General features: G+C 42.9%; 1 protein-coding gene across 2 annotated transcripts in view; it reads right to left on the reverse strand.

Annotated features, from left to right (window-relative positions):
• Positions 1–351: 351 nt before the first annotated feature.
• Positions 352–20213, reverse strand: part of LOC143038021 (uncharacterized) — an 83951-nt gene continuing 64089 nt past the window's right edge. Inside the window, exons 4-11 of one of the 2 annotated variants that reach the window (XM_076206869.1) lie at positions 19212–19499; positions 15569–15669; positions 14445–14570; positions 14155–14299; positions 11656–11907; positions 10278–10397; positions 1114–1274; positions 352–475 (exon numbers count right to left, since the gene is read on the reverse strand). In XM_076206869.1, coding sequence (XP_076062984.1) covers positions 382–475; positions 1114–1274; positions 10278–10397; positions 11656–11907; positions 14155–14299; positions 14445–14570; positions 15569–15669; positions 19212–19499 — 1287 coding nt within the window. In that variant the 3' untranslated portion in view covers positions 352–381. Of the gene's footprint in view, positions 476–1113; positions 1275–10277; positions 10398–11651; positions 11908–14154; positions 14300–14444; positions 14571–15568; positions 15670–19211; positions 19500–20213 lie in introns of both variants that reach the window. The other variant, XM_076206870.1, reaches the window with a different exon arrangement.

Below are 20213 nucleotides of genomic sequence, written 5' to 3' on the forward strand. Positions count from 1 at the left end.
CTTTGCCACCAAGTATTTCCTCTATCAAGTTGCCAAGCCTTCGGCCAACCGTCAATTTTGCCTATACCAGTCTATGTTGCAATGCTGTCAGCGAGACATACTTTATTATTTGGTATTTGTTTTCCCCCTAACATTCAAAACAACATCCTATAGATTTTTTTTCTTCTTAGTCGGACATTCGCGCCTCCTTCTGGTAATGACATTGTGGCCAAAACAACGTCATGACATAATGTCGCATTGCCAAATGCAAACGCGAAGTGGTTCAGCCAATGGTGTCATCCGTATGGAGCCGATCTGCGATATGCTGACCAATGAGGACATCCGGAATCAGATGATTGATTACAAACTGTAGACCAATGAGGGACCACCATCATGCTGACGTCACTCGCCAGCACTTTTCGGAAGGGAGTTTTCGTACACGACCAATGCTCGGTGGATAAACTCGTATTGCTCTCCTGTCTGTACCATGCCGCCTCTGTCGAGTGTGCACGGAAAAATTAAACATCATTAACAAACAATTCGGCTGTGATTTTCTTCACTAGCGTTACAGAATAAGTGGTTTGTAATTCTTAGACTTTAGTGAAATGCTATTTTTTGTCAAATGATGATGTGTACAGCTGCACAGAAAACTATCGTTAGTAAATCATGCTAATCATTTTGACACAAAACAACGAAACTATTTGAGACAAGTTGAAGTCTCCATCGAAAATAAGATTATCATGTCATAGTGAATCCATATGAACTCCGGAACTATTATTCGATTCATATTCATTCAAAAGGAATTCGAACAATTCGAAACCCAGAAATACCAACCCTTCGGTATCATAAGGTTATGTTCATTAGCGAATGTTTCGACACCCCTACTAACGATAGTTTTCTGTGTAGATGTACATTTCGCCAGCACTATTACTTCAATGGCTGATATAACTTTTGTTTCCAAATAAATCTTTGCCAGTATAAAATGCACGCTCTACAACTTCTTTCACAAGACAATCTCAATACATTTTAGAATGATCAAGAGACACGAAGCGCCACGCACTACAACTTCTCTCACAAGACAATCTCAATGCATTTGATAATGATCAAGATACAAGAAGCGGGACGCAGTGTTACCTGTCGAGCCGCATCTGACACAGGGTGCCAAGCACGTCGACGCAATCCTCCTCGAGTAGCTGAGAAATAGCGATGCTGACGGCAATGAAGCAACCAGTACGCCCAATGCCAGCGCTACAGTGGATCACTACAGGTCCATAAGCGCAGCCCGTGGATGGATCCTGAAACAACAATGAATAACGCCTGTAGTTATAGCTATACGCCTCTTCCATACATCAAAACGAACACTTGAACAACTTCCAAACTACTGCCAAGTTTTTTTACTCACTGGGTAGTACCCTGTCAATAGAGAAAGGGTCATGACACATCAAAGAAACATTGAGCATCACCCTCTTGCCTCTGCCTACCACTTATCCCACTCCCTCTGATATTACCACCACCTCTTTTTCTTCGAATATGTCCTTTGCTCTCACAATTTTAATATACTGCCCATTTCAGGACGAAGGCCGAACTTTCAGCTGTTTAAAATCGCCTGTCTTAGACCAGGGGGAAGAATATTTAGGAAGAATGATTTCGATATGATTTACTGGTTGTCCCATTTCTGCCCTTGTCATGGATTTTCAGTATCCTAGTTAACACCCATCTTACCTGATGGGGGAGTTCCGGGCCCAAAGGGTTTTAAGGCTACTTCTGTTAACCCCTTTTAGCCTGCGTCGCACTTTATGTTTTTTATTCTAGTTAATACCAAAGCATTTTATTCAGCTAACTAGGAACTCCAGAAATGAGTGGGTAAAGGCTACCATCATTAACCCATTTGGGCCACGTGATAATCCCAAAGAATTCTATAGTTACATTAGAGATATTTTTTTGGATGGGATGAAGGAGGCTTTGGGGAAGAGGCGAATGTCTGTTGAGGAAGGACGGGAGAGGACAGAAGACAGGGGTGAATGGAGAATGGTTGTATATGGATGATGTGATTGCATGAGGTGGAATGGGCGGGGGGATGGGGGGTGAGGTAGTATGTGTGAGCAAAATTTGACGCAGCCCGAAGGGATTTCTTCCCGTCCTCGCCTTTTATGCAATGGGGGGACGGAGAGGGGGGGTCGCCGATTTAATGAAGCGGCCTTGCTGTGGATGTGCTGTGTCTTGCGACACTGCTTCTGACCCAGGGCAGTGGACAAGATGCAGGGATGACCCGTCATCCAGGAGGTGCTGAGATAAGAGGGAGGGTGGAGGGGTGTGGAGTGTATTCAGGGATGGAATGGGTGGAAATGATTTTATGCCTTTCCCTTTTTGGCTACCTCCCTTGTAAGGGGGAAAAGCCTTGGTATATGTATGTATGTATGTGCATTAGAGATAAAAAGGTTATTAGGAATCACATTGGCCCACTATTATCTGCTGACGGTCAACTTGAATATTTAAATGAAGGAATGTGTGATATCTTAAACAACTATTTTAGCTCAGTATTCGTAAACAAAACACCTCAAAGTGAACTCCAAACTGAAACCCGTGAAAAGTCTAGGGTAAACTTACTACGGTAAATATAACAAAAGAAAAAATTAAAAGGTGTATAGAGAAACTCAAAATGAATAAAACACCAGGGCCTGGCGGTTGGCATCCAAGAATCTCAAAGGAAATTAAAAATGAGATTGTTGTTCTATTAATTTTTTTTTCCAAGAAATCCGTCATATCCGGAGATGTCCCAAAAGAATGGAAGCTAGCTAACGTTACTCCCATATTCGAAAAAGGTGAAAAAAAAACTACAGGCCTATAAGCTTCACTTCAATCCTTTGAAAAATAATGGAAACTATCATCAGATATGCTATCGACCATCAGTTAGAAAGTAACTGTTTGATAAATGATAGCCATCATGGATTCCGACGGAAACGTTCTTGCGTAACTAACTTACTCGAATTCTACAACACAGTTATCTCAAATTATGACAAAAGAAACAATATAGATTTAATATATTTAGACTTTGCAAAAGCTTTTGATACCATCCCCTACGAAAGACTACTCACTAAATTAGCTTCACACGGAATAAGTGGTAGCCTATTAAGTTGGACTAGTAACTGGTTAAATGATCGAAAACAGAGAGTTGATTTAAATGGAAAAACTTCTAGATGGAAAAATGTTACGAGTGGAGTTCCTCAGGGCTACTTCTATTCATAGTATATATAAATGATATAGACCACGGACTAAAATCTATTGTCTCCAGATTTGCTAATGATACAAAACTGTGTGGAATGGCAAATGATCACTTAAAGCAATTAGATATTCAAGAAGATTTAGATGAATTACAGCAATGGTCTGAAAAGTGGCTAATGAAATCCAACACAAGTAAATGCAAGGTTATACACATAGGTAAAAATAACAGTAAGTACAGTTACAAGTTATTCGGAAATTCGTTAACAAAAGTGGATAGTGAAAAGGATCTCGGCGTAATTATCAGTAACGATCTCAAATCATCCAAGCAGTGTATTTCAGCCTCTGAGAAAGCAAACAAGATTCTAAGATAGATTGCGCGATCTTTTAACTTCAAAAATTCATTTCTCACTAACAAGCTATATAAATCGTTACTTCGCCTACATTTGGAATATGCTGTTTCCATATGGTCACCGAATCTCATTATTGACACTGACAGATTGGAAAAAGTACAATGTCGACCCACAAAACTGATTCCAAATATAAAAAATAAATCATACGAAAATCGACTAAAACATATGAATCCTTAAAAAAATAAAAAATAAAAGAAAGTAGACTCAGAGGTGACTTGATACAGGTCTTTAAGATTCTAAAGGGTATTGACATCAAAAGTGACCAAATTTTCACTCTGAATGAGAATCCAACAAGAAATAATGGTCTCAAGCTGTTAGGAAATAGATTTAATTTGGAAGTGGGTAGAAACAACATCGCCAACCGTGTAGTGAATGAATGGAACAAACTTCCTGCAGAGGCAATGCAATGTAGTTCAGTTCGAAGCTTTAAGATTCGTTTAGATAAACACCTAAGCAAGATGCTGTAAGGACTGCCATTTATTTTATATTATCTGTTTATTTGTTTGTTATTGTGAGTTTGTTTATTATTATTTGCTTGATTATTATTTATTATTAGTTATCTGTCAATTTATTATTATCTATTATTTATCTGTTTGTTTATTATTTAACTATACCTATGTATTTATTTATCTTATTCATTATCATTTATATTATCATAATTTTTTTCTTTGATCTATTTATCATTATTACCTAACCCCGTCTGGGGTATTGGCTACATGTTTTTATGGCAAAGTAGCATGCAGTTGATACTTTAGGGTCTATATGGGGCGCCCCTACGGACCAGAGCTATACATCATTTTGTCTGTGATAGAGGTGGACTCTGTTCACAGAGAAATGATGACACTTTTATTATACTATGACTGTCCCTCCGTTATGCTGTCCCCCAGCCCCTTGTTGCTGTCCTGTACCATTTCTCTGAATATTCACTTCATCGTTTCGCCTACCATGTGGTAGGGGATAGAATGCTGCCACCAAGTATTCCCACTTGAATCGTAAGAGGCGAGAAAAACGGAATGGATTAGTACTATGCATCCTTTTCCCTGTAGCCCCACAGGGGACATTAAAAAAAAAAAAAAAAAAAAAAAAAAGTATAGGCATAAGAAGGTCTAGGAGTTTTCCAACTAATACCCGAAGGTTTGGGTCTTTTAATGTGTGTGAATATGGTACAGATGAGAGTAAAAGGGAAGAGATAGATAGTACGTTTGTGAGAAGAAAGATGGATGTGTTGGCTTTGAGTGAAACTAAGTTGAGACGGAAGGGTGAGTGTGAGTTTGGGAGTGTTGTTGGGAGGTTCTCAGGAGTGAAGAGAGTGCGAGGGAGAGAAAGGGTGGCTATACTAGTAAGTGAAGAGAAAGGTAAACGTGTAGTGGAGTGGAAGGAGGTTTCTTCAAGATTAATGTGGATGAAGGTGAAACTGGGTAAGGAGATGTGGGTTTTTGTAAGTGCATATGGGCCTGGTAGTGTGAAGAGTGTAGAAGAAAGGGAGGCTTTTTGGATAGATTTAAATGAGTGTATAGAGGGATTAGGGAGGAACGTCAATGGAGTAGTATTGGGAGGCCTTAATGCTAGGGTAGGAAATGAACCAATAAAAGGAGTGGTTGGAAAGTATGGAGTTCCAGGAAAGAATCGTAGTGGAGAGTTGATGGTGGAGATGTGTCTAGAAAGAGATTTGATGATAGCAAATACAGTGTTTAGGAAGAAAATCAAGCATAAGTACACATGGGAGAGGGTGGTGGATGGAAGGGTGGTAGATAGAGGGTTAATGGACTATGTAGTGGTAGATAGGAGTATAATAAGAAGAGTTAAGGATGTACATGCTCTAAGGGGAGAGAGTGGGGGAATATCAGATAATTTTTTGGTGGAGGATAAATGAAGAAAGAGGAAAGTGACAAAAGGTAGGGAGGTGCTTAGAGTGAACTGCTTAAATGAGAAAGAAAAGGAGGAGTACAAGAAGAAGCTGAGAGAGGAGTGGGAGGGAGTGAAGGATAGAGTAGAGATAGGAGTGGAGGAGGAATGGGGATGGTTCAAGGAGGGAGTCACAAGATGTGCAAAGATGGTGTGTGGAACAAGAAGGACGGAAGGAAATAGAAGGAAGGGTAGTGAATGGTGGGATGAGGAAACAAAGAAGGTTGTAGAAGAGAAGAAGCGAGCTTTCACAGATTGGTTACAAAATAGGACGAGGGAGTCATATGAGAGATACAAAGAAAAGAGAAGAGAAGTAAAGCAAAAGGTAAAGGAGGCAAAGAGGAGAGCAGATGTGAAATGGGGTAAGAGTATGACAGAAATTTTTGAAAGTAATAAAAAGATGTTTTGGAAAGAAATTAAGAGAGGAAGAGGAGGCGAATCAAGTAGAGAAGAAAAGGTAAAAGGTGCAGATGGAGAGATGATAATGGAAGAGAAGGCAGTAAGAGGAAGATGGGCATAGTATTTTAGTGAGTTGCTAAATGTGAAGGAGGATAGGGAGGGAAAGATAGTTGCAGTGGGAAATGCTAAGAAAATGACCGTGATGAGTGAGGAAAATGAAGGAGAAATAAGGAAGGATGAAGTCAAGGCAGTTGTTAAGATGATGAAAGCAGGTAAGGCACCTGGTCTGAATGGATGCCATGTAGAATGTCTAAAAAAGGAGGTACAGTGATGGTGGATTGGCTGGTGAGGTTATTTAATGTTTGCTGGAGAGAGGGTAGAGTGCCGGAGGACTGGAGGAGTACCTGTATAAGTTCCACTTTACAAGGGAAAAGGGGACAAGTGTGAGTGTAGTAGTTTCAGAGGGATTAGCTTGTTGAGTGTAGTTGGGAAGGCTTATGGGAGGATCTTGACTGAGAGGATTAGGAGAGGAACAGAGGTAGTAATTGGCGAGGAACAGTGTGGATTTAGGACAGGTAGAGGTTGCGTAGATCAAATTTTTGTGGTAAGACAGATATGTGAGAAAGCTATAGGAAAGGGGAAGGATGTTTTTTGGGCTTTTATGGATCTAGAAAAGGTTTATGACAGGGTAGACAGGAAGGCACTGTGGGAGGTTTTGCAGATATATGGGATAGAAGGAGAGCTTTTAGGAGCAGTCAAAGGTTTTTATAAGAGTAGTAGAGCGTGTGTCAGGATTAGATATGGAGAGAGTGAGTGGTTCGAGGTAAAGGTGGGACTTCGTCAGGGATGTGTTATGTCGCCCTGGCTGTTCAGTCTTTACATGGATGGGGTGGTGTGAGAGGTAAATGCAAGGGTGGTGGGTCAGGGATTGGAGATGGTTAAAGAAAATGGAGAAAAGTAGGAGGTAAGCCAGCTGTTGTTTGCGGACGACACTGCGCTTGTAGCAGGATCAGAGGAGGGATTGAGGAAGTTGGTGACAGAGTTTGGGAGAGTGTGTGAAAGAAGGAAGTTGAAGATAAATGTGGGTAAAAGTAAGGTGATGAGATGTGCAAGGGGTGAAAGTGGCAGCAGACTGGAAGTGAGCTTTAAGGGAGAGAGACTAGAGGAAGTGAGTTTTAGATATTTGGGTGCGGATGTGGCAGGAGAGGGAGGAGTGGAGGTGGAGGTAGAATGTAGAATGAGAGAAGCGAGTAAATGCCTTGGTGGATTAAAAAGTGTAATGAGAAATATACATTTGGGAATGGATGCTAAGAGGAGATTGTATGAAGGAGTGATTGTGCCAACAGCACTGTATGGGGCAGAAACATGGAACATAAGAGAGGAAGAGAGAAGGAGTTTGAATGTATTTGAGATGAGGTGTCTGAGAAGTATGATGGGGGTTACTAGGCTAGATAGAGTGAGAAATGAGGAGGTGAGGAGGAGAACAGGGGTGGAAAGGGAGTTGGGAGATAGGGTGGATGAAAGAGTATTGGGATGGTTTGGACACATGGAGAGAATGAGTGAAGAAAGACTAGTAAAAGAGGTGCGGAAGGCAGATGTGGAAGGAGTGAACATGAGGGGGTGACCTAGGAAGAGATGGATGGATGGGGTAAAGGGGGCTTTGGGGAAGAGGGGAATGTCTGTTGAGGAAGGACGGGAGAGGACAGAAGACAGGGGTGAATGGTGAATGGTTGTGTATGGATGATGTTATGATGCATGAGGTGGAATGGGTGGGGGGATGGAGGGTGAGGTAATATGTGTGAGAAAAATTTGACGCATCCCAAAGGGATTTCTCCCCGTTTTCTCCTTTTCTGCAGGAGGGGACGGAGAGGGGGGTCGCCGATTTAATGAAGCAGCCTTGCTGTGGATGTGCTGTGTCTTGCGACACTGCTTCTGACCCAGGGCAGTGGACAAGATGCAGGGATGACCCGTCATCCAGGAGGTGCCAAGATAAGAGGGAGGGTAGAGGGTGGAGGGGAGTGGAGTGTATTACGGGTGGAATTGGTGGGAATAGTTTTTATGCCTTTGTTTTTTGACTACCTCCCTTGTATGGGAGAAAAAGCCTTTGGTATATGTATGTATGTATGTATGTATGTATGTATGTATGTATGTATGTATGTATGTATGTATGTATGTATGTATGTATGTACATTTTTTCCGCATCCGACGTAGTTATGGACCAAAAGGTCTCCTGTCGGCACGCTACGCCTTTGTAATCCTTTGTAATCCTTTGTGGCAGCGGTTCCCAGACTTTGTAGCATAGTATTCCCTCCCTCCCTTTCCCACCTACCTTTTGTGCCCATGTCGCCCTCGCCCCCCCCCCTTAATATAACCCTCACCTTCACCTTCAAAATAAACAAACTAAACAGATAACTAAATAAATAAAATAAAATCTTTCATATTCGCATTTCGAGGATGCTAGCTAATCGGCGGAAAATAAAACAAATAGAAAACCACGCAACCTTATGAACATTCAGTAATTATATACCAAACGCCTATAGACATTCAAGATCTGGTCTTTGGCCGAGCGAGGCTTTCTGCGTGATCCTAGGGCGATTTATTTTATAAGGCCTTTTGCCTGCCAAGTAGGCATGTCGCAAAGATTCTCCTCCTCTCTCACCTGGGCTCACGGAAATATAAGCCCGAATTATTCTATTTGTTCATGACATTTACACCTTCCCTAGACATCTCGACGACAACTCCCCCTCCCCCCACCCGTTTGGGACAAATTGCTGTAAGAAAGGAAAGTTCAGCTATGAATGGGCTCTACGTATGGACGACGAACCATTAAAGCTCAGTCACTGTAACGGGGTCGTCCTCTAGTGTGCGTGTGTGTGTGTGTGTATATATATACATGTATATGTATATATATATATATATATATATATATTTATATATAAAGTATATATATATATACATATATATTTATATATATATATATATATATATATGATAATTTTTATGACAGTCGCATGCAGGATTCGAACCCACTGCTATCGGCCACCTTCACAGAGCCATAGCCCACTACACCACCAGAGACTCCGTTGGTGTAGTGGGCTAAGGCTCTGTGAAGGCGATCTTACGGTGGCCGATAGTAGTGGGTTCGAATCCTGCATGCTACTGTCATAAAAATTATCGATTGATGTCGCTGTTACTAGCGAATTTCTCTCATATATATATATATATATATATATATATATATGTATGTATATATATATATATGCGGAAAAACCACCGAGGAAAAAGAAAAACTGATGACCAAGCGCTTTCGTCTATTCAGACATCCGCTTGGTCATCAGTTTTTCTTTTTCCTTGGTGGTTTTTCCGCATATTTAGAATCACGAGTTTATGTGATTTCTCATGCATATATATATATATATATATATTTATATAATATACATATATATATATGTATATATATATACATATACATATATATATATACATATATATACATATACATATATATATACATATATATATGTATATATATACATATATATATACATATATATATATATATATATATTCAGGGCTGGCACCCGTCCAGACCTTCACCCACTATTTGGCTGCACTCTCGCCTCTTTTTTCTTTTGCACCCAAACTTGACACAGTGGTGTCACTTTTTTGGCACGCGTTCATTTATTCACGTGACTGACTGTTGCATCATAGCCAGTTATTTCAAACTGCATTTGCTAAGCCCCTTCACTTTCGTGGAAGAGCTACGAATATTAATGAAATAATCTGGTGGCAGACAAACGGAAATGAAAAGAGCCACCGGACAAGGAAGAGAATATGTGATCAAACTGCCAAGAGTTATGGCTCGAATTTCATCACACATAAAAGATTATCATACACACTTGGTACAACTTATATCACTTTTATAAATGTACTCCTATTTTCTTTTGCAGGAGTGGTGCAATATTGACTTCATTTCGTCAACATATTGCCTGTTTAGCTGCGAAACCATTGAATCGAACAGTGCTACAGACCGGGATACACATAGACAAAATGCACGAAGGGAATTCATTACATGGAATAACGGCAACCGTTCATAACCATAAACTTTTAGGAATTTGTTTCCATATGAATGGTATTGAAAGAAGACGAAGAGATGGAAATAATTATAGTATCTGAGACCAGTATCAGACCATCTTGTTCTCTTTTTGGCTCGGCTTAGATCGAAATTGAGTATCGATCAATCAGAACCCCATTTTATCCCGATACTGCTTCCTCATAAAAAAGTCTGATGTTGCCCTTAAAGAAAAATACCATCGCCCACACCACCTCCAAGAGCCATGTGCCACAGTAGACTGGACTCACCTTTCTGCATTTCTCAACCTCCTGTGCCATGGCGAGCAGCTGCTTGGCTGAAGTCGGTGTCTTGTGGTCGGGCCAGGCCGTGAACCAGAAGTGGAGAGTGTGATGGGTCACGCCTCCTACCTGTAAAAAGACAACAATATTCTGTTTTGGCTTGTCTCTGCTTCACAGAGGGAAAAAAAAAACCGCAAACGCACATACACACACACACGCACGCACGCAAACGTATACAACCAGATTCCAAGGTTTACCGACAGCTTTACTTTGTCCTTGTCTATCAATATTGCTACATTCTTGCAATATTAAGAAAACACTGATTATCTGCAACATGGTGAAGATGCAGCGGTTTAGGCGCTATATGTAGTGGATAGCTGATGATTGAAGTCGAATTTTCGAGTCTGGTTTTACAGTCCGCTCCACATAAACGGATGCCTAGTTTAGTGCATTTCTTGGTGATTTGGCAGGATGGTGATTGTTTACAAGTGAAATACTTTGGGTGAGTTCACTAAGTTGGATGAATTATGTTAATACCGTACTATAGTATTGATGATGATGATGATGATGATGATGATGATGATGATGATGATGATGATGATGATGATGATGATGATGATGATGATGATGATGATGATGATGATGATGATGATGATGATGATGATGATGATGGTGGTGGTGGTGGTGTTGGTGATGATGATGATGATGATGATGATGATGATGATGATGATGATGATGATGATGATGATGATGATGATGATGATGATGATGATGATGATGATGATGATGGTGGTGGTGGTGGTGGTGGTGACGATGATAATGATGATGATGATGATGATGATGATGATGATGATGATGATGATGATGATGATGATATTGATGATGATGATGATGATGATGATGATGATGATGATGATGATGATGATGATGATGATGATGATGATGATGATGATGATGATGATGATGATGATGATGATGATGATGATGATGATGATGATGATGATGATGATGATGATGATGATGATGATGATGATGATGATGGTGATTATATGATGATTCACATCATTATCGTTATTGTTAATCGCGTTGACTCTTCAAGGGTTAAATATACTGATTGGGATATTTAAAAAAAATGGCGAAAGACATGGCATTTTCATCAGGTTTGGAACCTGCATGTGATAGGGTTAAAACAAATGTCTCGATCATTAACAAAACCATCATCACAATAGGGTTTTCTAGACATATTAGGTTACCGAAGAGACACTGCAAATGTGCTACGGATATGTGCATTGGCAGACTACATTCTGCATATAGAAACACTCCCCGTGCACTCTTGGAAGGAGCTTGGGAGGATCCTAGAGGAACGCCCTACGCTTCCGTAACTCACCTTGACGAGGACCTGACGGATGCTGTAGCCGCTCTTCTGCCACACATGCTTGACGGTGACCTGGACGTCGCCGTAGGTGGCAGCGTATTGGGGCACGTATGGTTCGCACTTCACCCTCCCCTTCTCCTTCAGGCGGGTGATCATGACGATGGCGGGGGATCGTTCCTGCACCACGAGACGCCAGAGGTCTGCTACGGTGTGGGGCAGTGGGCCCTGCGTGGCCAGATAGGCGCGTTCCTCGTTGTCGTAGCCCTATGGGTTGAGCAAAGCTGGTGGTCAGTCGAGGGAGACTGTGCTGGGAGAGAGGCTGTGATTAGGGTTTTAAATTGGGTAAGAATGAAAATTGGAATACGTCGAGACGAGATGGCTTGGCACTGATGCGTGTGCCAAGTTGGCGAGGGCGGTGGAGGGGGGGGGGAGTATATGCGAGAGATTTTGAGGTAAACGGATACGATACTTACCTGTGAAGGAGTTAGCTATGATGATGTACATCGGGGAAGAAAATAACCCCTTCACGACTGAAAGGGATACCGTGCAGCTAAATAAAATCGTTTAGCAATATCCAAAACAAAATAACAATTACTTGGTACGGATGGTGTTTAGTAGGGTTGAAGGGGGTTTACGCAACCAGAGCTTGGCTGTAATGCGTATAGTGGGGCGTCTGATATGTATACATTTACCTAAACGTTGTATACAAGACGCTATGTTTGTTTTTTACTATTTCAGGAGTTAATGATATGAGGTGGCTAAGACCTCATCAGTAGACCTGACCTCACCTAAAGTGAAGTTTTCTATGTGTAGTGATAAGATGAACTGGAAGTGCCAAACGGGAGACTGCATTAAGTACAAATCTACAGCAGCTATAAGGACTGGGTTATTTTTTGCCAACTCCAACTTGTCACTTCAGACCTGGGTCCAAGTAATGCACTGGTGGAGTGAACACATTGGATATATCATCTATTAGGACATTCCAGGAGTTTACACATCTCCGCGGATAATTCTTTTTTTTTTTACATCCTTCAGACATGATGCTCCCTCATCCCAAATCAAGAGATCTTTTCTGTCAACTTTGGCTACCTCTTGCTCGAAAGAAACAACTAGAAAATTTGTGTTTGATATAAATATAGGACTGCAGTAGATATATCAATTACCTGAGATCCTAAATATGAGAGGGCTCCAGTGCCTCCAGTTAGATACTCAAAGGGATGGACTGTTTGTACTTGAATCTAGAGAAAGCTTTCGGCAAAATACCCTACAAAAGTGGGAACTGAAATTTAATGAGGGATTCAAAATGAGCATCCTGGAATGAATGATGGATTTCCTGAGAATTTATGAAAACGGTGAGACTGGAGGGAGGTAACAAGTGGGTTTCTAAAGAATCCGGAGGAAAGGGACATAGAAGTCTTAGTTATGGATACTTTGTCTCTCAACCAACGTATTATTAAGATTATAGGGAGACATAGTAACTGACGTATATATGAGTGGCATTTCATGGCATTGACGAAGGAGGAGGAGGTGGAGGAGGAGGAGGAGAAGAAGAAGAAGAAGAAGAAGAAGAAGAAGAAGAAGCAGAAGATGAAGGAGAAAATGAAGAGGAAAAAGGAGAGGAGGAAGTAGAAGAAGAAGAAGAGGAAGAAGAATAAGAAGAAATAAAAAAAAAAATCTTGTCCACTACAAATTGGAATATACAGCAATGCTGTGGTCCCGACACACAAAGAAAAATATAAGATCAAGAAAGAATACATACAGCAACCAAAATCATCCACAGATTACCTGACAGATCGTTCGATAACCTGGGATTGCCCCCACCCCTCTCCACCCAGAAAAAAAAAGAGATGAAGTGATAACCATTTTGAGAACTATGAAATGTATGGACAAAATTGACAGAGAAAATTTATCGTTATTGGACGAAAGAACATCAAAAGGACATAGTGAGGAACTCAGGGTGGAATGTTTGAATGATATAAAGAGATGCATTTTCCGTACCAATGCATTAATTTGTAGAATTACCTAGATTAAGAAACAACTCAGATAAACAACACAAACGGATTTAAAATCAAGTTTTACCATTTCACAGAGACGATACCCCACGAGTGCAGCTCCTTTCATAAATAATATAGTCAAGCAAATACTATAAAGTAAAAGCACAACCACACACCACACACACACACACACACACACACACACACACACACACACACACACACACACACACACACACACACACACACACACACACACACACACACACACACACACACACACACACACACACACACACACACACACACACACACACACACACACACACACACACACAATCACACACACACACACACACACACACACACACACACACACACACACACACACACACACACACACACACAAACACACACACACACACACACACACACACATACAAATATGTTTAACTACTGTATATTTTGATTAAGAATACATATATGGATGCTCACATGATGGTTCATGTATACATACTCGGATATAGTTGGCGTTGATGTAGCTACCCCCTTCCGATTCCGGGTCGCTGGATGGTCCGGGGGGATCGAGGAGAACCCGCGTGGACTCGTTAGGGAGGATCGTCTGGTAGCGGTTCTTCGTGCTCGCACCCGGAACGTCGCATCTGCAGTGAGAGCATTGCGTGTGTGCTTCCTTTTCATTCAACAAATAACCACAAACTTTATTTTGTCGTTTCGGAAAGAAGATTCGTTTTGCTCGTGAATTCAGACCCCTACCGCCCCAATGTCATGCCCGGAGACTTCACTTACTTGTCTGGATGATTGGCGGGGATCTCCCAGAACTCGGCGTGGAGGGCTCGGGTATCCTTCAGGCAGTTCCGTAGTTGTTTCCTCGACATCCGGTTCCCGGCAGTCAGCAGGAATTCTTCTGGCGTGCTGCGGGACAAGAAGATAAAAAGAAGGGGGAGGACGAAGAGGAGGAGGAATGGAGGAGGAGGAGGAGGAGGAGGAGGAAAAGGAGGTACCTCACATTAGTACTTGAGATTTTAATCTGTACATATTATGGTCAACATATACTCAATAACCTGATGTATAGTACGTGAAGAAAAATATAAGTTTGTACAGGCTGCCAACATAAGGAACCTGGGAATGCAGAGTCGCAGTAAGCTGTCACTTCAACACACAGTGCTTGCGTTACAGATTTTTCCCATCTAAGCCGAGACGATTTTATTCATCTGAAGGGTACCAGACTGAAGGAAAAGGGGTCTGCATTCATAAAGACATTTCTTACCTTTCGTTCAATACAGAGTCCCGTTCTCAGATAAATAAAATTATTTGTTGTCAGCCAGAAGTCTAAAAAGTGTGCCACTATGATGAGGGGTGTAATGGTGGGGGAAGGGAGGTATAGAAGAGACAACGTTGACTGTGAAGTAAACGGATGAGAATGGAGGGATGGAGGGGTAAGGAAGATGGAAGAGGAAGATTATGCAGCAGAGAACTGAATGACGGGCTCTCACTCCTTGGTTGCGGTGACGTGTTTCAAGGTCTTTGTTCCTGCTGGGGACAGGCAGGGCGACTGGCGATGTGTGTGTGTGTGTGGGGGGGGGGGGGCTTCAGCCTGAAGATCTCGATCGATCAAGACTTCCCTTCAGGCTGAGGTTTATTCGCCCTCAACTGCATCAAGCCGCTTGCCTTTAACCTGAACAAAACCAGTGAAGCACGTCGTTGTGTTGAAGAGGACACAGCATGGGTGTGGAGGGCGAGAGGAGGTGGGCACAAGGGCCCGGAGTGAAGAGTCGGGGGGAGGGATTGACTGAGGGAGGGAGGGAAAGAGGGAGAAAGAGAGGTATCAGTGATGGAGACAACGAATCTGGTATGGGCGGGTGATAGGAGGAGGTGAAGGAGAGAAAGATGGAGGGAGAATAACTACTCACCATTCCCTGGAGGGCGAAGTGGAGTCAGCGGGGTCGCAGGGAGGCGTCAGGTCAAGGGTGAGGCTTGTGCTTGATCCCCTCCGCTCGAGGAGACCTTTGGCCTGTAGGAGACCAGGAGACACGAATCTAGATGAAGACGTGTTCTTCTTCTTCCATTTCAACCTTATATCATTCCACAGAGTTGACCTAATGACTTGTAACCGTGAACTAGATTTTATTAGGCCTGCGTTGCAAGGACTCACAGTGCAAGGGAAACAAGCTTTTCCCTAGGGTTCTCAAGGAGTTGGAGGTGGAGGGGGCATGGGAGAGAGGAGGGCGAAACAAGCTACTTTGCTGCTAGTGTCACGCACACGAGGAATCGAACTCATACTTCAAAAATAATCCCAAACAATACAAACCATTTCGCAAACCGCCTAATCTATCAGTGAATGGAATGAACCTTCTGCTGAGGGGATGGAGTTCACTCAAAGCTTTCAGAATACCTAAGCAATATCCTGTAATGTCTAACTACTGGTTATTCTATTTGTTTGGCTTATTTGCCCGTCTGTGGGTTTCTTTATTTCCTGATCTTTTTTAGTTTCTGCATTCGACCTCGTTATGGACAGAACAGTCTCCTGTCGCTATTTATACTTTGACATTGCAATCCATTGAAACTACTTGATTATAACACTTGAATCTGATTGTAATAATGTATGCACAGGAGTTAAGCATGTCAAAAGATCGACGGTACAACGAAGAAAACACACGCACGCAGGCACACGCAGGGAAGGGAACCTATGAACATGGCTCTTATTCTGTATAATATAACTACATAGGTAAATGTGAGCGGGTAAGCACACAAAAACAAGTAAAAACACACACACATACACACACACACACACACACACACACACACACACACACACACACACACACACACACACACACACACACACACACACACACACACACACACACACACACACACACACACACACACGCACACACACACACACACACACACACACACACACACACACACACACACACACACACACACACACACACACACACACACACACACCTAGTGGCGCAGTGGTTAGAGTTCCCGGCTGTCAGTACGGCTGTTCGGGTTCGAATCCCGCCCAGGGCTGAATTAATTTCAGTACTGCTTCGCTACGAGTTGTTACTCCAACTCTCGTGGGCGGGGAGTTGAGGGTGTGTGTGCATGTAAGGTTACAACATTACTCATAGATTGGTCATATGAGCTCTGAGCTCTCTTCCGGGAGGGAAATAGCTGTCGATCACGAGTCCAACACGTGACCCAAGATAATGGTGAATCACACACACACACACACACACACACACACACACACACACACACACACACACACACACACACACATTCGGTGGCGCGGTTGGTAGAGCGCTGGACTGCCAGCACGGTGGTGCTCGCAGTACCTGGTTCGAATCCTGCCCAGGGCCGAAATCATTTCGGTATCGCTGCGCTTCGGGTCGTTACTCTGACTCTCGTGGGCGGGGAGTTGGGTGTGTGTGTGTGTGTGTGTAAAGTCATAGCACTACCCATAGATCGGTCATACGAGCTCTGAGCTCTCTTCCGGGAGGGAAATAGCTGTCGATCACGAGTCCAACACGTGATCCAAAGACCAAGGTGAACACACACACACACACACACACACACACACAAACACTTACACACACACACACACACACACACACACACACACACACACACACACACACACACACACACACACACACACACTGCTATAGCCAACCGTGAATGGAATGAGATTTTCAAATCTCCCGCCTGCTACTAGCGAATTTTTTAAATCGTCTCATCACCATCAACGTATGAACAACGTTGGTACTCGAAACTTGACCATGAAACAATTAGCCACGCCCCCCTCGACTATATAAAAGGGACCGGCCTTCAGCCGGCTCTCACTCTTACCTATAACCCCCCACCCAAGAGAACTTCACGTACCTGGTCTCATCTTCTTCGCTGTTGATTGTGCACCAAGTATACGCAAGTATAATATAAACCAATTCTTTTTGACTTGTATAGGGTTATTAATTATTTTGTTCGAATTATATAAGTTTGTTAAGACTCGGTGATCTGTGGGTTGTATGTTTTTTTTATTTTTTTTTTTTTTATTTTTTTTTATTTTAGGAAAGTGTATTTATATTATTCCCCAGAATACTGAGTGTATGTTTGTAAATGTAAAAACAGTATAGCTTTATTTTTTCACTTGTAGTAAAAATAGATTATTAAATTTCGTGCAGACTTCTATATTAACCCACCTTCCTTATAACCTTGCTTACATCCAGTCTCATATAGAGCTTTTCATCGGAACGTACCTTCATCTATCTATATTCTCTATACGTTCCACTTTATTGTTACGGGTTTGCTCCCGAACTGGAACTCAACTTAGCCTTAGACTCGAAATTAGTGTCATACTTTCCATGAACTGAGGCCACACCTAGCAAGCCCATCACAACACACACACACGCGCGCGCGCGCGAGCAGACTAGATACTACGAGATACAAAGACGGGACACCACGAGCTTAGTTCCCTTTCCCGTAAGATACAACTAGGTAAATACACACACACACACCCTAGTACGCCAGGCATACACAAACACACACACTTGCACACACATATACAGACATAAGAGCAAACTAGACACTGCGAGATACAAAGGCGGGACACCACGAGCGTAGCTCCCCTTCCCGCAAAATACAACTAGGTAAATACAAAATTGAACACACACGGTGGCGCGGATGGTAGAGTCTCCGACTGTCACTACGGCGGTCCGGGATCGAATCCTGCCCAGTGCTGAAATAATTTCAGTATCACTGCTCTTCGAGTCGTTACTCCAACTCTTGTGGACGGGGAGTTGGGTGTGTGTGTGTGCGTGTAAGGTCACAGCATTACCCATAGATCGGTCATACGAGCTCTGAGCTCTCTTTCGGGAGGGAAAAGCTGTCATTCACGGGTCCAGCACGTGATCCAAAGACCAAGGTGAATACACGCATACACTTACATGCAAGCACATTCATACACACAAACGCATGCGCACACGCGCGCGCACACACACACATACACAGCTTTGGGTTGAATTCCTGCCTGAGCGATGTCCAGATCGATGCAGACACCGTCGTCGTTGTTGTCGTCGTCATCGTCGTCGTCATCCGCCGCCGGCCAGGTGGGGTAGTCGAGGGAAGGGGGGGGGGGTTAGTGTTGTTCCTGACTGAGGTTGATGAAATCGTTGGCCATGACAGTGCACCACCAACCAGGGCTTCCACGGGAGAGGGCGATTATTCCCATCGTGCGCTTAATTTTCATTTCTTTTGCCGAATCATTTTCGGATCCTGTTCCGTCTCTTCCCTCTTACCCCCACCTCTTTCATTCGCTCTGTCTCTATTGTTCCCCCTTTATCTCCTTTCTGACGGGTTTTGCTTGCGACTATATGGTCTCCCATTCGGCCCCCATCCCTATTACCCAACCACCTCTCCTCCACTCCTTTCCCTATCAATATCCCTCTCCCCGCCTTAGACCCCACCCACGTCTTCTCTTTGCTTTATTTTTTCCTTCTTCTTTCTCCCCGCTCCCTTTAGCTACTTCTTCTTTCGCCTTACCTTGATCCTGACTGGCTCAGCTTGCAAATAGTGTACGGGATTGAATATGTCCAGGTCCGGCTGCACCTTGTCTGATGCGGGCGTTGGGGGCTGCACCACCGGGTGGCTGATCCACTGCTCCACGCCTCCGAGTCCACCGCCGCTACTACCGCTGCTGCCACCACTCCTGCCGCCGCCACCGCTGGTGCCGCCGCCGCCACCGCTGCTGCCGCCTCCTCCTGCGGCGCCACTCATGCCTACTCCAGATTTCTCACGGTTGCGGCAATGGACACGGAGAGCGAGGACGACCTGTGACGAATTGGAACAAAATTTTATTCGAAGAAGGTGTAGTTGACGACTCTTCACTGAATTATAGGTCGTTCCTTGTCTCCGCCCCTGAAGTCGTCCAAAGGTGGGCCTCGAGGCCACGGACGGACACTATAGAAAGCGGTGACGTGGAGCGATTTCTTTTACCGAAGAGGAAGTGGAACCAATATATACAAGTGAGGAGTCATCTGCAATATTGTTATAAAAAGCGTACGTCTGGTCGTTTGCTATCTGATACAACAGGGATAATTATGCAGTAGAAGCAGCAAAACAAATGATGTGCACTTGGAAGGTTGTGATGTAACTCCTAAAAGTTGTAAATCTTGCTGCATATTGACATGTTATCATTACTATTATCATTAGTAGTATATTATAAAAACATAAGAATGAAGGAGACTACAAGAGACCATGAGGCCTACACTATCGTTATTAATATTGTATCATTAATACTATTATCAATACAATCATCAGTACTATTGTTATTATCATTATTATAGTTATCATCATCATCATGATCATCATCATGATCATCATCATGATCATCCCAGTCTGGGGTATTGGAGTTTTGCGACCAGTACCCTAAGGTTTGGGTCTTTTAATGTGCGTGGATGTGGTACAGATGAGAGTAAAAGGGAAGAGTTAGGCAGTATGTTTGTGAAAAGATAGATGTGTTGGCATTGAGTGAAACTAAGTTGA

This window comes from Oratosquilla oratoria, chromosome 23, assembly GCF_046742065.1.
Source record: "Oratosquilla oratoria isolate Oo_2021 chromosome 23, ASM4674206v1, whole genome shotgun sequence".
Classification (NCBI taxonomy): Eukaryota; Metazoa; Arthropoda; class Malacostraca; order Stomatopoda; family Squillidae; genus Oratosquilla; species Oratosquilla oratoria.